The sequence below is a fragment of the Neltuma alba genome, unplaced genomic scaffold (genome assembly GCF_004799145.2).
Source record: "Neltuma alba isolate B1F8T4 unplaced genomic scaffold, ASM479914v2 tig00011709_pilon, whole genome shotgun sequence".
NCBI classification, from domain to species: domain Eukaryota; kingdom Viridiplantae; phylum Streptophyta; class Magnoliopsida; order Fabales; family Fabaceae; genus Neltuma; species Neltuma alba.
Window position 1 is genome coordinate 50,721 of NW_021636345.1, and position 18,027 is coordinate 68,747.

The window sequence follows — 18,027 nt, forward strand, 5'->3', positions numbered from 1 at the left end:
CCCACTGATGCCATGCACCATTTTCTCTCCCGTACGACATTATCTTCAATTACATGAACCAGTTTTTCAACGCTTATAAATGTTTCGTGGCCGGACAAAACAAGTCATCAGGGGAAATTATAATGCTAGTTAAGTTTGGGAATTCCCATCAAAGTTGGACCAGATCGATGAGATTAATTAATTAACTGCCAGAAAGTAAGAGTCTGTAGCCTTTTTGCTCCTACGACATTGTGAATACTCGTTGAATCACCCATGCATCAATATAATCAGAGAAGTTCGTAATCATGGCTAGATTGGATTATTACTATAGACCGTTTGTCTTCTCTCACCAGGGAAAGGAAGATATAACCTCGTCCTTCTTTCAAGTTATTTGTTATATATATTAATATTAATATTAATATTAATATTAATAAATCGGTTAATATAATATTTATTGCTTCAAATTTGTCTTTATTTTGGTTTTAATTTCTTAAATTTTGAACCACAGGTTTTTGTCCCTCGTGGGACAAAATAGTTTATGTTTTTATTAGATTCTAGAAACTAATATTTTAACTGCAAAGAAATTTAAGATCAAAACATATGGTTCAAAATTTGAAAGAGTACAATCAAAATAAGGATAAACATAAAAGATTAAAGTTTGTATTAACGCCAAATATATATATATATATATATATAGGCTAGAGTATATTTTTACTCATTTAACTTTATAGAAGGTTTTATTTTTGTCCCTTAACTTTAAAAAGTAAACTTTTAGTCCTCTAATTCTAAAACTGTTAACAAAAAATGACGATATTAAGCTTTGAATATTGATAAAACATTAATAAATACTAACATATTAAGTTTAATATTCAAAACAACCATGATTGTTTAAAAAAATCATCATTTAAGACTAATAATTTTGGGATTAAAGAACTAAAAGTATACTTTTTAAATTTAAAGGACCAAAGTGAAATCTTACATAAAGTTAGAAGACTAAATGTATACTTTAGCCATATCTATATATATATAGAGAGAGAGAGAGCGAGAGAGCTTCCCGTTCATGAAAAAAGAAGTAGAAAATTACGCGGAATGAAATCTGAGAAAGAAAATTGCATTGTCGTGTCAAAATAGGAGCTCATCCTCCCATCATGACTGCAGCAGTTTCAACATGTAATGAGAGACTATATATGCATATCTACGTATTAATATTCTCAGTGAATAATATATATCTAGAATGTGTATACGTGAACATGAGGCAGACTATCTTCGGAATTAGTTTCGCTACTCGTCACACTAATGAGTATTATGATACTTATTATTGTGTTGAAATCTACATCATTCAAATATGATTTTAATAGTCTTGATTTAAAATTTTCAGTTTATGAAATTAACCAACAATGAAAATAGATTGGAGAAGAGAAGTAGACAAGAAAATGAGAGAATGATATTGTATTCTTTCACTTGCATCACAATACAATGGCATGCCATATTTATAGGCATAGTCTTACACATAAGTTACATTGGTACTTAAATGATAGATAGTGGACAATAAACCACATGAATATGAGTGAGGGGAGTTACAAGATTAAAGGCATAGTGGAAAGGTAATGGAGTAGTGGAAGATTAATGCCTAGTGGAAGTAGTGGGAGTTGATGATGAAGTTGAGAGGAAGAAGAAGAGGAAGAGGAAGAGGAAGAGATGGACATCCACATGTTATAATATTCATTACAAATTAATGATTTTTACTTAAAAAAAAGTTTTTAAGAAACCTACAATTAAGAAATCAATACATTGTATTCATTTTCATTACATACCATTTAAAGGAAAAAAATTTTAAAAGAAAAATTTTTTAAAATTAAATATTGATTGTTCATATTAAATCTGAACAGTTAGAATTTGATGAGCATTGTAGTACAGTGTTCATCGCCAAGACTCATCCCCACTTTCCCCACTCATCCCCACTACAGCAAGTTAGTCTATGAATGACGCGTGGAATAATTAATGAGGCTTTCACAATTCAGCTGAGTCAATTTTCCTCTTAGGATGTGTTTGGTTAAACCAAAAATACTTTTGAAAAGTGCTTCCATATAAGTGGAGATAAAACTCTTCTCATATATTTATTTTGTTTACTGTAAAATGAATTTTTCACATCATAGTCTAGTTCCATCCAAATACCCTTTTAAAATTAGTTATGCATTTGAACAATTTACGAACAATATTATTGTTTATGGTAAAAAAGGTTTAAGTACGTTGGGTTTCAAAGACTCACTAAACATATATATACTTTAAGGCTTGACGAGTGTTTATATAGGTATTTCATATTACTCGCTAATAAAGTTCTGATATTGATTGTAAGATTTTTCTCTTTTATAAACAGTGAAACAAGTCTGATTGCTTGGGAGGCACATGATAATAAAAAGAACTTGCATTTCTACAATCTAGTAATCAATGATGAACTTTTGATTTACCCGACGTAATTTCAAGATCGCACTATTTTATTTATTTAACGATGATGATGCTATAACACCCTTATACATGTCAAAATTAAATACTCCCTCTAATTCAAAATATAAGCTAAACTTTGTTGCGAAAATTTGTTTTTTTTAATAAAATAACATTCAATTTTATCTAAGCATTTAATAAGTTTTTTTTTAATAATTTTATCCCTATATATTCTCTTTCCTTCTTGATTTATTTAATGCATTCTTTTACTTATTCTCTTCATTAATAAGGGCATATTTAGAAAAAAAAAACTATATACCTTACATATTTATTATTTTAAACTGATTTTAACTAGTTTCTTGATAAACGTAAATGGATAAAATTTAGCTTATATTTCAAACTGGAGGGAGTATAAACCAAAAACTATGTTTATCTCGTAAGCTACTATCACAAGTTTTTTAATCAAAATATTAATTTTTATAATTGATTTAATCAAAATATGGATGTCTTATTCTTAGGTGGGTGTATGTCGATCAAGATTTTGATAGATAATTGGATTATAGATTTCTTATCCCAGCAACCTTGGATATTTCAATCACAAGAACATTTAACTGAGTCAGTCAAAAACGGACTCCATGCTTTTATTTTAGCCTTGACCGTATTGTAAAGTGTGATAAACATTTTGATTTTTCCTTATCTCCACAAGGAAGTTGAACTGTAATTTCCAAGTCTATTCTTGCACCTCTCTCACATATGAATATATCGTTCCAAGTTGACTATATATATATATATATATATATATATATGAGTTTAATCACATCGTTAAGAACATTAGCTCTCCGGCCAATAATCAGAAGATCAAAAGCTGTAATCAAATTAACTGCGACTGATATTCAAAGTTTATTAATTCTTCATATGCCGATACATAACTGCAGTAATTAAAAACAAAAATTTTTAAAATTAAATATTGATTGTTCATATTAAATCTGAACAGTTAGAATTTGATGAGCATTATAGTGTTCATCGCCGAGACTCATCCCCACTTTCCCCGCCCTTTTGGTTACATCACATTTGGGAGACTTTGATATACAAATACAAGTTAGTCTATCAATGACGCGTGGAATAATTAATGAAGCTTTCACAATTCAGCGGAGTCAATTTTCCTCTTAAGGTGTGTTTGGTTAAACCAAAAATACTTTTAAAAAGTGCTTTCACATAAGTAGAGATAAACTCCTCTTATATATTTATTTTGTTTACTGTAAAATAATTTTTTAAATCATAGTCTAGTTCCATCCCTAGTTCCATCCAAATACCCTTTTAAAATTAGTTATGCATTTGAACAATTTACGAACAATATTATTTTTTATGATAAAAAAAGTTTAAGTATGTTGGGTTTCAGAGACTCACTAAACATATATACTTTAAGGCTTGACGAGTGTTTATATAGGTATTTCATATTACTCATTAATAAGGTTCTCATATTGATAGTGAGATTTTTCTTTTATAAACAGTGAAACAAGTCAGATTGCTTGGGAGGCACATGATAATAAAAAGAACTTGCATTTCTACGATCTAGTAATCAATGATGACCTTTTGATTTACCCAACGTAATTTCAAGATCGCACTATTTTATTTATTTAACGATGATGGTGCTATAACATGTCAAAATTAAATACTCCCTCTAATTCAAAATATAAGCTAAACTTTATTGCGGAAATTTGTTTTTTTATAAAATAACATTCATTTTTATCTAAGCATTTAATAAGTTTTTTCTAATTTTATCCTTATATATTCTCTTTCCTTCTTGATTTATTTAATGCATTCTTTTACTTATTCTCTTCATTAATAAGGGTATATTTGGGGAAAAAACTATATACCTTACATATTTATTATTTTAAATTGATTTTAACTATTTTCTTGATAAACGTAAATAGATAAAATTTAGCTTATATTTTAAACTCGAGGGAGTATAGACCAAAAACTATGTTTATCTCGTAAGCTACTATCACAAGTTTTTTAATCAAAATATTAATTTTTATAATTGATTTAATCAAAATATGGATGTCTTATTGTTAGGTGGGTATATGTCGATCAAGATTTTGATAGATAATTAGATTATAGATTTATTATCCCAGCAAGCTTGGATATTTCAATCACAAGAACATTTAACTGAGTCAGTCAAAAACGGACTCCATGCTTTTCTTTAGCCTTGACCATATTGTAAAGTGTGATAAACATTTTGATTCTTCTTTACCTCCACAAGGAAGTTGCACTGTAATTTCCAAGTCTATACATGCACCTCTCTCACGTATGAATATATCATTCCAAGTTGACTATATATATATATATATATATATATATATATATATGAGTTTAATCACATCGTTAAGAACATTAGCTCTCCGGCCAATAATCAGAAGATCAAAAGCTGTAATCAAATTAACTGCGACTGATATTCAAAGTTTATTAATTCTTCATATCCCGATACATAACTGCAGTAATTAATAGAGCTAAGAAAACAGAGAGATCAAGACGAGATCACACTGAAGACAATTAACGTATTAATGGTTTTATCTGTGGTTTATATTTCTTCATCGTAGAGGTCTGGAAGCTGAGGCTTCGTGGGTCCCTGGATCAAACGTTGCTGCTTTATTTGACTTATTTTTTCATGATCATCTTGGGTCAACGACCAGCCAAAGATCTGAAGGTTTTGGTTCATCCTGTCTTTGTTGTAGCTCTTTGGCACGAAGGTCACGCCTTGCTCGTACAGCCATCTCAGACAAACCTGAGCGCTTGACTTGCCCCTCGCTTCTGCTATCTCCTTCACCACATCATTCTCCATGGCCTCGTTGGGTCCCCTGCTCGCTCCTTTCCTCAGCGGCGAGAACGCTGTGATCACTATCCCTTTTGATTTGCAGAAGTCCAGCAGCTTCTTCTGCTGCCATGCCAGGTTCATCTCCACCTGATTCACCGCCGGCGGAATGGTGGCGAATGACAGCAGATCGTCGAGCTTCTTGACGGAGAAGTTGCTGACTCCGATGGCTCTGGTGAGGCCCAGCCTCTGGCATTCCTCCATGGCTGCCCACACTCCCTTCAAGTCCAAAGGAACCACATCTTCCGCCTCTATAGGGAACGCGAACTTGCCTGGCTTAGCAGAGATGGGCCAGTGAATCAGATACAGGTCCAAATACTCCAGCTGAAGAGTCCTGCACCACAACATATACATATACACGTACATATAAACTAAGTCCTCCATTATTATTTGTGACCCTGAAACATATATGTCAAAGAAAGAAGTGAGACCTGAGAGAGTTCTGGAGAGCAGGAAGAACGAGGTGAGGATGATTGTTGGTACACCAGAGCTTGGAGGTGACGAAGAGGTGTTGTCTGGAGGGGACGAGGCCGAGCTGAAGAGCCTCCTTAATGGCTTCTCCGAGGGCAGCCTCAGAGCCATAGGCGGCGGCGGTGTCTAAGTGCCTGTAACCCTGCCTTATGGCTTCTACAATAGCTTCCTTGGTGTCGGCCTTGCAGGTGAAATCTGGCGCAGACCCCATCCCGATCACCGGCATCTTCACTTCGCCGGTTGAAGAACCGAGCACCACTGAAGGAATCTCACACACTGCCATGTTTCGCTGCTAAGATCCTTAAGGCTTGTGAAGATATATAGGAGAAATATGTACGAGAGTGAATGAGAAAGTTGAGAGGAACGTCTGCTTTTTATAGTGTTCCGTGAGATATACAAGCGCGTTGTGTTGAGTGTGGACCGGCGGTCTAATTTGAATAGCTTTATTGTCATAGTTAGGGGAGGAAAAAAAAAAAAAGGCAACACTTGTTGGTTGTTGGGATCAAAATAAAACCAGGCGGCATATGCCTCTAATATTATTTATAAGATACTTTTAATATATTTGATACAGATAAAAAAAATTTTAAAATGTATTAACTCTCTATTAAAATATAATAAATTTTTAAATGTATTCTTATTTAGTATATACTCCTTCTAAAAAAAATAACTATCTATATTATAATAAATAAAAAATAAAATAATATATTTATACTAAAAATTTAATGAAATAATTTATAAATTAAAAAAAAATACCTGATACCTTCTGTCTGCCAAAGGAATATGTGGGTTGATACCACGTAGTAGGTAGGCGGGCAATTAAATTTTTAATTTGAAAAAATGGAGTAGCATCGTTACTTTTGACTTTTAAGTTTTAGCCGACTCAGTTGGAACACCTCCAGTTTTGTACTGAAAGAGTATGGTCCTCATTAATTTATTTCCACCGATGCAATGCATCTCTCTTGACACTTCCGTCGTTACATTTTCATGAGTAATATTTCCGACGCGAAGCCAGTTTTCGATGCTTATTATTTTAATAAACATTTTAAACTTATTAGATCTGAATTTTTTATATCTCATTTGGATAGTTCATATTTATTTTTCTATTTTTATTCATTCAAAATAATTATTTTAGTATGTATAGAATCCAAAATAAAGATAATCTCTTAACTATTATTCTTTCAAAAAATAGTTTTTTCTATTTAAAAATAATTAATTAAATATTTCAACACTTAAAAACTTCGGGGCCAAAACAAGTCATAACTGAAGTTAGAATTAATGCTAATTAAGTTTGGGAATTATTCCCAAAGATTAAGGATTAAGGCTTATATATAATTGGAACTGATGAGATTAATTAATTAATTAACTGCAAGAGAGTAAGAGTCTTTAGCTTTTTTTTTTTTTTTTGAGCTGAAAGAGTCTTTAGCTTTATAAAGCTTTGAGTGAGAGGCTCATGCTTTGTGAATATAATACTCACTGAATCACCCACGTAATTATCAATATAAATAGAGAAGTTTGAAATCGTAGATTGGATTATTACTAATTTACTACAGACCATTTGTCTTCTAACCACGGAAAATAAGATATATTTTCAGGTGCGTAAATTTTAAAATAACTAAAACAGGGGGATGTAATTTTTTTTTTGGAGGAAAACACACTTTGCTTTATTATTATCAATATGTAATGGTGACTAAATGAAGGGTATGAGTTTGGGTGTACATCATTCTCAATGAGTATTATAAACTTATCAGATCATTCAGATTTAATTTTTTTATTTTAATAAGTATAAAATAAAAAATAAAATTAATTTTTTAGTATTATTTTCTGAAAATAATTTTTATTTAAAAATAATTATTTAAAATTATTAATTTTAGACTCTTCAGATTTAATTTGAACCGTCAAGGCTGGCGACACGTCAAATTCAAATGGTGGGTCAAACATACTGGGGGACAAATAGAATCATGTCAAAATATGACGAAAGATTTTCTCACAATTTTTAACAGGATCCTGAAATATTTTCGGGCGTGTTTAACATCTTGAAATTTATTTTTAAGTGATTTCAACACCTCGAAAAATAGTTCTTAGTACATTTAATACCGTAAAATATTTTACGTATATTTAGTATCTGAAATATTTTGTTGTATTTTAACACTGTATTTAGTACGGGATTTTCAGAAAGGAGGGGAGGGGCTAGAACATTTTTTACTAGAGGGAAGAGAGTTGCCCCCCTCCCCTCGTTTGGTTGGAACAATTTTTAAGGAGGGGAGGGAGTCCCATTCCCTCTTTTTTTTCTCTTGGCCTCCACTTTAAAAGTGGGGTTTTTTTGGAAGAAAGATGAGAGAAAAAAATATTTAATTTCATAAAAATAATATAATTTCTCTTTTATCCTCTCTTTAGCCCTTTCATTCTATACTTCTCTCTCAATCTTACAATTTTAATAACTCTAATTAACTCAACTTCATTCTCCTCTTATATTCAACAATTTAACTAGAAAAATCAAACTACTTAAAATTTTGCTAAAAAATATATGAAACAATAAAAATCATTGGGACAAAAAAAATGATGAAGAATTATAATATTTTTGAAAAAATTGATATAGAATAATACTACCTCTAGTTCTAATTATAAAACATTATTTACAGTCTACAAACGAGATCTCATAATTAGAGCTAGAGGTAGTATTAATTACTTAAGCTAGATAATAAGCATCTTTTAATCTTTTAATTAGTTAAAAATTAAAAAATAAGGAGATAAAAGATAAAAAAATGGTAAAAATGTAATTTTCCTTTTAAACCCAGTAGAATCAAGGATAACATTAAGGAAAGAAATTTGATTTCAATTTTTTGTTTTGTTTTTCTCAATGAGTTGTGCTTGTGGCTAGTATTTTTTCCAAGTTGATAAATTACCTCATACATATTGATAAAATAAAAAAATAAAAAAATTTATTTTAAATTTTATAAGAGTAAAATAGTTAATTTTTGAATAATTCCATCCCTTCCCCTCTTATATCAAATAAGATATTATTAAAATGACTCCTCTTCTTTCCCTTCCGATGAATCTAAACAAACGATTATTAAAATTTCTCCCCTCTTATGTCAAATAGTAATGAAAGAGGATGGAATCATGGTCCTCCACAATATTCTTCTAAAAAAGTAACAAAAAATAAGGTGAACAAAATAGTTACAGGAAAGAATATGGTATCACATCCATCTTCAATATTATTTTTACCTCTTGTACATGAAAGAGCTTCAAAATTTGAGGATTAGGTGGCAGATGAATTCTTTTGAGAGAAAAATATACATCACCACCAATTCCTGTCTCTACCGCGAAAAAATTCCTGACACAGACTTGCAGATGAAAAAGCATAAAAAATTATACAAGTCTGACACAGATTCATACTAACACAATCGAATTTCAGAGCAACTTCTATATCAAACTATAATTTCCATTCAAAATTATTAATGTTCCTTAATATAAATCTAAAACTTCTGCTTCTAAGCTATCTCTGAGGTCTTGAACTTCGTCCATGCCACTCAGACTTGATATATTTGTAAATTTTAGAGTTGTTTCAGACTGATCAAAAAACCTAATTTCCAGTTAAAATCACAAGAAAATCTAAATTTCCAATAAACTCATGGGATGTAGCTAGGAAAATAAATTACCAACACGCAAGTAGAATCAGTAGCGATCATCATGAGAACGGCGAATCTCTAGTATGGTGAAGTCCACGAAGTTGGGGGCTTTGGTCTTCTCATAGGATCACCGTCTATTTCTGCTTCTTCGATCGCCAGCAACGAAAAAGCTTCTGCAGCCATATCCTATCCATAATACTACCTCCAGTCTTTAATATAAAATCTTGTTTGTCTTTTATTTTGGTTCTAAATATAATATTCCAATCTATTTTGTCTCTCGTATTTCTATATATATTTTTTCAAAGTAGTCCTTTTAGCAATAGTAGTTCTAGCGAATACACTTGATTAGCAAAGATATTTTAGGAAAAAGAATACCTACTTAAGACAAATAATTAACTCAACTTACTTCCTTAATCTTCTCAAATTAGTCAATTAGCTCTTATAATTAAGACCGGAGGTAGTAGTTTACATTGGTGAAGGGAGAAGTGAGATTAAAGAAAGACGAAGGAGAACGGACGAAGATGAAGATAAAACCGATGAATACGGTGAGGATCGGGCAAAAGGGACGGGGCCAAATGGCGAGCTAATGATGGTGAAAGTTGAAAGTTCTAGATGGTTGAGGATGGAGAGGGAACAAGTAAAAAAAGTGAGGACTGAGAGAGTGGGTGAGGACCTAAGGGTTCTAGGTTATATTGCTGAAGAAGGAGAGGGAACAGAGAAGAGAAGTGAAGACTAAGAGGAGCACAGTTAAGAAGAAAAGAAAAAAATTTAGGGCACAGGACATAAATATATATTCATCTATCTCTAAAACAGACAAAGGTAAACTAACATCACTACCACAAAATACTTGATTTGTAACATCCGTTTTGTAGCATTTAAAAAGAAAACACTACAGCTAGTACTCAATAATTTATTAAAAAAAAGATATATTTTGTGGCACTTATTTAAATAAGTACTACAGCATGTATGATACTTGCTATAGCACTCTTTCAAAAAAGCGCTACAACTGTCGATTTACCATTTAAAAAAATTAAAAAAAATCTTCTGTAACGTTTTCTATAGAAAGTGCTACAGGAGGTATAGGATTTTCTGTAGCACTTTCTTACAGAAGGTTTTAAAAAAAAAAATAATTCGTGAAAAGAAAGCGCTACAAAAGGCCTTCGAGTTTTTAAAAATAGGAAAAAAATATAAGGCGTTTTTTAAAAAATTAAGAAAAAGCTAATGACACATTTCCGTCTATTTTTTTTCATTTTTCATTGATAAGTTTTAAAAAAAACTAAAAGCATTTTTTTAAAAAATTTTAAAAAAGAGAAAATATAAGGTATTTTTTTGAAAAATAATGAAAAAACTTGTGTAGCCTTTTCTATAGAAAACGCTACAAAAGCCCCCTTTCTGTAGAAAGCCCTTTTTTTTATTTTTAATTTAGGTTAAAAAATGTAAAACATTATTTTTAAAAATTATAAAAATCCCTTGCTAATGATATTTTCTTCCTTTTTTTATTTTCACAATTTAAAGAAGAAAGCTAAAAGCAATTTTTTTTGTAAAGTTATAAAAATCCCCTGTTAATGACACATTTCTTTCCTCTCTTTTTTTGTCATTTTCCTTTGATAAGTTTAAACAAAAAAGGTAACACATTTTTTAAAAAAAGGTATATAAATCACCTACTGTAGCATTTTGATTATAACATTTCCCTCCTTTTTTTTCATTTTTCCTATTTAATTTTGTAAAAAAAGCTTAAAGCATTTTTTAAAAATTATAAAAATTCCCTGCTAATGATATTTTTTCTCTTTTTTTTTTTCCATTTTCCCTTGTTATGTTTTTAAAAAAAAAAGATAAATTCAATTTTTTAAAAAAAATTAAAAATATCTTATGTTTTTTATAAAAAAAAAAAAGCTAAATTCAATTTTTAAAAAAATTTTAAAAAAAAATCTTCTGTAGTGTTTTAAATTAAAACGCTACAGAAAATGCAGGTTCAAATTTTTTTAAAAAAATCCCTTCTGTAACGTTTTGTGGACAAAACACTATAGAAGATTAGATGCTGTAGCATTTTGTGTGCAAACGCTACAGCAGTTGCCAAAAACCTTCCCTCCAGCTCCTTCCATTTTTTTTCCTATTTTCCCTCTTTTTTTTCTAACCCACAACTCTTCCACGCCGCGTTATGAAAAGACCTTTTCTTAATACATAATTATAAAACCATTTTTAAAATGATAACCATGGTAGAAAAAGAATTGAGTTAGAGTATTAAAATACTACCATGGTTATAAAGAGTTTGACCTATTTCGAAAACATCCTAAGTGGGTCAGGATACATAAAATACCCACGGGTTTAACAACGTAGAACAAAGCCTTAGGGCACAGTAACCGCCCATAAGCCCAATATAACATTCATCCCAAAAAGACTTAGAGCACAAGAAACATAGGGTGCTCAACCCAGCTCACAAGTCATATACATAATAGTATCACATACAGCAGTGTCTTATGGCCTTCAGCCATTTTAACAACATTCAATCAAATACAGTCATCCAAACAAAAGAAAGTATATGTCAACACAATTGTGGGCCCTAAGATGGCAATATACATAACATTACATGCCTAAACCAAAAGAGGACTACTAGGCTATGCTCGCCTATGCCTCTGGTTGCTTCCCTTCACGCCGAGCCAAACTAGATGGCTCTCCTGAAAAGCATTGATGAATAGCGGGGTGAAACGTAAAGTTCCAGTAACCAAGTATTAATTTATGATATATACAAGTAGGATGACAAGTTGGTAAAGTAGTGCTTAAATATAGTTTAAGAAATAAATGATACTTTAATAGATACAATCACATAAAAGGAGTATATCTCCCTATCCACAACACAATTCATATAAAAGTACAAATATGCAACAATACAATAAAATATGCCCTCCCATCACCTTGCTCCTCCTTATGACTCCTTAACAAGGACCCGGGCTTTCTGTGCTGAGTAGCCCGGCCAAAGGTCACCCCACTCACATCAAGCAATAGGCCCCCTCCTGTACCTACACCGCCCAAGAATGGACTATGGTGCAAGAGGTGTCTACCCAAGAGTTCGTTCTCAATTCCGGACCAAGGAAAAGGAAAAACTACAGGGGTCTAACAAAAAAGTCAAACACTGGGATCCGTAGTGTAGGCACGCCGCGTGGGCTTCAAGAACAATTATCCTCCACATAACAAAATCCCATCCTCCACATACGATCCCATGCATAGTCACAATATAAATCAAAATATCATAATCTTCAAAGTAAGATGATATAATTTCAAACAAAGTATAACACATTTTCATTTCATTTAATAACATAATATTAGTATATTAAATTCAGTACTACAAGAAAACATAATTTCCAATAAAACACAACTCAAACATAATTAGATCAACATACTTCACCAAAATTTGTCATATAATAAAATATATATTTTATTTACAGGCATACTTTTACAATTAATTTAAGAAAATAAAAACATAATAAACACCTTACAATCCAAAGCGTGTATATAAAATAAATTAACCCCGGTTATCTCTACTCCAAGCTTAACCTCACAGCTTGAGAAATAAGAGTACAAATTACAAACTCCGAAGTACAAGATAATCTACAAATAATATAAATACAATTTAATATACATACAAATAATTAACTTAAATTACATAGAATTTATTATTATTATTAATATTTATACATACATTTAACTTAATTTTAATCGGTATAAATATGATATATATCATAAGTGACAAATTTTTCAACAAAATAAATTTGATTTTAAATACCATAGGTAATAAATAGACAAATCTAAACTGATTAAAATTTCTTAATAATAAATCTTTAAATTCTTACGGTCAAATATTTTCGAAACTCAATACTTACTCTATACCCAAATCACAAAATTTTCTCTAAACATTATAATGATACTACTAATATAAAGCTCTAAATATATAGGAAATATTCATAAAGAAAAATTTAATAGAAAGAAGTGTTTAATGTACCTATATAATTCCCAAAGCTTGTATGACTCTTGAAACTGTTAACACTTCTCTTCTTTTCTCTCAATCTCTCCTTCTGCGCATCTCACTCTTTCTTTCCATTCTTTGCGATCACTCTCTCTTTTTATTCTTCAAATTGCCAACCGTCCTTCCTTAATTTTTCTTCATTCATTAATGCTCCCTCCATATTTTTCTTCTTTCAGTCAAAAGCTTTCCCCCAAATTCCTCTTCCTCTTAAATACGTTCAGCTTTTGGTGGAAAGCTCAACGTGTTGTCCCTTCCCTTTTTTTTTTAAATATTAATAAAATATTATTATTTAATAGTAATAAAATATAATATAATATTTTTTTTGAAATAATAACTTTTTTTTAAGGATGTTACACATTATACCCCACAACTCCAGTTCACTCTCTCTGTCTTTTTCTAAACCCATAGCTCCACCTCACTCTAACCCACAGCTCGATCTTTGTCCTTCAGCTTCAAGACACCATTTTCAGCTCCCTTTTTTCCCACAACTTCCCGCCATACCTCATTTCCCAGGCATCTCCACCACTACATGTTTCCTCAAACTCCCCACTTCCCTTGTCCTTCTCCGTTACCACCTCCACTTCTTGTCCCCACCACGGTCCCCACCCCCACCCCTTGCCCATCCCAACATCCACCCACGGTCCCCACCCCTTCCCATCCCACCTCCCACCCACAGTCCCCATCCAAACCCACGATCCCCATCCTTTTCCCGTACCCACTTTCCTAATCCATCCCCATCCCCATTCCTTTTACCCTTACCGTACCCCTCTTCCCCCTCTCCACTTTTATTTAACGTTTTTTTTTTGACAGAACTCTCAATATAATTCAAGTTAGTCTATAATACACTGTAAGTATTTTTTTTCCAGCTAAATTATTTAAAAGCTTACAAATTTAAGTTTGTTAGTGATAAATATGTGAATTTGCTTAATATTTTTTATTTTAGTTGGTTAAATTTTGTAAAATTGTTCCTTGGTAAAAACTTGAAATATGTTGGAAAATTAATGAGATAGGATTAATTGTTATCAGGTTATTACATGTGAAAATATGTGATAGTTATGTTTTTCTATTTTCTATTTTAGGTGGAATCATATGTTAGAATGGTCTAAATATTTAATCCATTAGCTTTTAATGCTTTTTATTTTAGATTTGACATATGTTGGCAAATATGATTTTTTGTTGTTGTTGTTGTTGTTTATAGTTGTGAAAAATCATTAAGTTGTGCTGGATTAATTAGTTGATTATAGTTAAAAGAGATGGGTTGAACCCAGAAAACTTGCATTTTTAAGCCATCATGCTGCCCATTTTATTTTTAAATAAATATAAAAAATATTAAAAGTATTAATAGATATAATAATAATTATGTATTTAACTATTTATTTATAATAAGTTGAAGACAAGGATAAAAAATGGATGTCATCTAATCGATGTTCAATGGAATATATAAACGGGGTGAAAAAGTTTATTAGTTTTGCCCCACCCAATAGACGAGTATATGCCAAATATATTTGTTGTTTTGGTGAATAGACGAATATGTTACATATATGCGTCTATTATTATGTAACAGACAAATATGTTAGAATATACTCATCTATTTTTTTTTATAATAGACAAAAATAATAATATTTTTTTCTCTGTTTTTAAAAACTGACAAAAAGAGAGACGTAAAATATATGGTTAAAGTATACATTTAGTCTTTTAACTTTATTTAAAGTTTCAATTTGATTCTTTAACTTTAAAAAGTATATTTTTAGTCCTTTAACCCTAAAATTGTTAATATTAAATGATGATTTTTTGTAACAATCATGGTTATTTTGAAAATTAAATTTAATATTATAACATTTAGTAATGTTTTATTAACATTCATCAAGAACCCAATATCATCGTTTTTTGTTAACAATTCTAAATTTAGAGAACTAAAAGTTTACTTTTTAAAGTTAAGGGACCAAAGTGAAATCTCATGTAAAGTTAAAGGACCAAACGTATACTAAATCAATATATATTTTGTAGTAGTGTTGTTACTGATTGGCGGAAGCCTAAACTTGGTTATGTTGTAATTATTCTTGCTAAGTTAGAAACCTTAGCTTACAAGAATCGGATCTCCGTTTCTGGATTTCTGCGTGCCATCCATGAGCCTGGTTGTGCTTGTCTTCTTTCTAACGTTCCAATTTTTTCGAATATTCCTAAGGAAAAAAAAATGTTACCTTCTGTGGCTTTATATTACTTCTAGTCTTTAATATAAAATCTAGTTAGTTAATTTGAATATATTAAAAAATTTATTAAATTATTTAATTATAGTATATGTTATATGATCATTTAAAAATATTTCAGTGTGCCATTAGATTATATATCAATTTATACGAATAACAAATTAATTCAGAAAAAACGATAAATATAAATAATTTAAGATAATTTATTAATTTATAAAATTTTTTAAATAGGTCAATTGAATTTTATATTAAAAATAAGAGGAAGTATAAAAGTTTTATGTTAGGACCCTAGGGTCGTCCCAATTAGTTAATGCACTGGCCTTCTTTGACATTTTAGGAGAAATTAGTTAAATTTAACAAACATGTTTAATTTCTGTAAATATTATTAAAAACTCACAATATGGAAAATTACACGGAATGAAACCTGAAAAAAGAAATTGCATTATCTTGTCAAAATACCAGCTCATCCTTCCATCGTAACTACACAAGTTTCCACACCTAACGCGAGACTTGTATATACAGATATACGTATCAATCTCAATGGATTCTAGAATGTATGTCTGCGCGCATGCGCGCGGGAGATCTTTTTCCCCATTGTCGTTACATCAAACGTGGGAGACTTTGATATGCATATGCAGCCTGCAGGTAAGTCTACGAATGACGCGTGGAATTGCTTAGGCGGCTACATAAATTTACTCTTCCTCCGGCCGCCTCCACTACTCCGCCACATGCTCGCCTTCCCTGGCCGGGTTTAGGAATCTTGTCGGAGCCCGGCTTAGATTAGGGGGCATATAAACCTCCGATAATCATAAGAATTGAGATCAAAAGTCGTATTCAATTTAACTACGAGTGATAGATTTTCAAAGTTTATTCATCTTATATATCCATAACTGCAGTAACAGAGCTCATAATAAGCAAATATCCAACAACCACTGTATGATAACACACTGAAAGCAGGATCAACTGAATAGTGCGATGTCTTGGTGGTTTTATCTTTGTGCTGTGCAGAATCCATCAGATATTATTTGTACTTTATATTTGGTCATCGTACAGATCTGGAAGCGGAGGCTTCGTGGGTCCATCGATCAAACGTTGCTGCTTTATTTGACTGATTTTCTTATGATCATCTTCACTCAACGACCAGTCGAAGATTTGCAGGTTTTGCTTCATCCTCTCCTTGTCATATTATATTTTGGTTATATCATCATATATAATCATTATTAGTGAAGTGTCAATGGTGGTACTGTGACTTGTCAATGGTGGCACTGTGACTTGTCAATGGTGGCACTATGACTTGTTAATGGTAGCACTATGACTTGTTAATAGTAGCATTATGATTTATCAATAGTGACACACTGACTTGTCAATGATAGCACTGTGACTTGTTATTCGCCAAATAACTTCTTGAAAGGGTTGGGCGTCTCAGCGGATATGATCAAGTGCCATGGCGCCTTACACAGAATGACAGCTCCTTGGGATAGATGGGGGAGCCGCGGCGGATATGATCAGACGTCGCAGCGGATTATCAGTTATCAATAGTGACACATTGACTTGTCAATAATGACACTATAACTTGCCACTATTGGCACTGTGACTTGCTAATGGAGTATTGTGACTTTTTAATGAAGGCACTATCCCTTATCAATTGAACATAAATTTGAGTAACACCTTTTCTTAATAATTATATTTTAATGCAAATATTACTTAACATTATAAATAAATGACACCTTCAGTTATAAAAATTTTAAATGCCAATTGTTAATATCCACACATTCATTTGTTATGAAATTGTTATATCACTTGTCATTAACTCCTGTTATATTACTTGTTATTTTGGATAACTCAGGTTGTTAATTTCTATGCTAGGTGCTGTTGAGCTATACACAACTGAGAATTTCAAAAGAAATGAGTTGTTTTTTTTTTCCAGCAATTGATGATATAGTTTCCTTCAATTCTTCATAACTTGTGCCCTCCTTTGTATTTGTTGTTTTTACACTATCTCCCACATATCTCATATCTTTTTCATCATTTATAAACTTTTCCCCTACGTGAACAAAGCAAAATAGATACTTTCCAGGCGTACTCGCTATCAGTAATTTAAACCTGCATCAAGAATCACACAACTGTGATTGACAAGTCAAGGAGCTACGTTGACAACTGTCGTGGCATACATTGACAACTATCACAGCTTGATTGGCAACATAATATCCCATTTCGTGCTAAGGGTTTCTACCCACACTAACCTTCATCTTTTTCTTCCTTTGCCACTAAATTAACATCAGAACAGAGCAAAACCATCCACAAGCAACTCAAAAACAAAGCACCTATGATCATCCTACACACCCAACTTAAATCACCAACACACACCAACCAAAAACACAGATTTTTCATTGATTAACTTGCGAA

The 18,027-nt window shown here is 31.4% G+C and overlaps 1 protein-coding gene across 1 annotated transcript; it reads right to left on the minus strand.

Moving 5' to 3' along the window:
* Positions 1-4,852: 4,852 nt before the first annotated feature.
* Positions 4,853-6,047, minus strand: LOC114717164 (NAD(P)H-dependent 6'-deoxychalcone synthase-like). Its single transcript, XM_028902259.1, has 2 exons — positions 5,725-6,047; positions 4,853-5,627 (listed from the first exon to the last, which is right to left on the minus strand). The coding sequence occupies exons 1-2, from the start codon at positions 6,045-6,047 to the stop codon at positions 5,003-5,005; spliced, it is 948 nt and encodes a 315-aa protein (XP_028758092.1). The 3' UTR covers positions 4,853-5,002.
* Positions 6,048-18,027: the final 11,980 nt, after the last annotated feature.

Excerpts from the sequence above, each read along its gene's own strand:
- LOC114717164 (XM_028902259.1), bottom strand. The coding sequence starts at position 6,047 with ATGGCAGTGTGTGAGATTCCTTCAGTGGTGCTCGGTTCTTCAACCGGC. Across the intron at positions 5,628-5,724 it reads GCTCTCCAGAACTCTCTCAG|GACTCTTCAGCTGGAGTATT; the intron begins GTCTCACTTCTT and ends GTTGTGGTGCAG.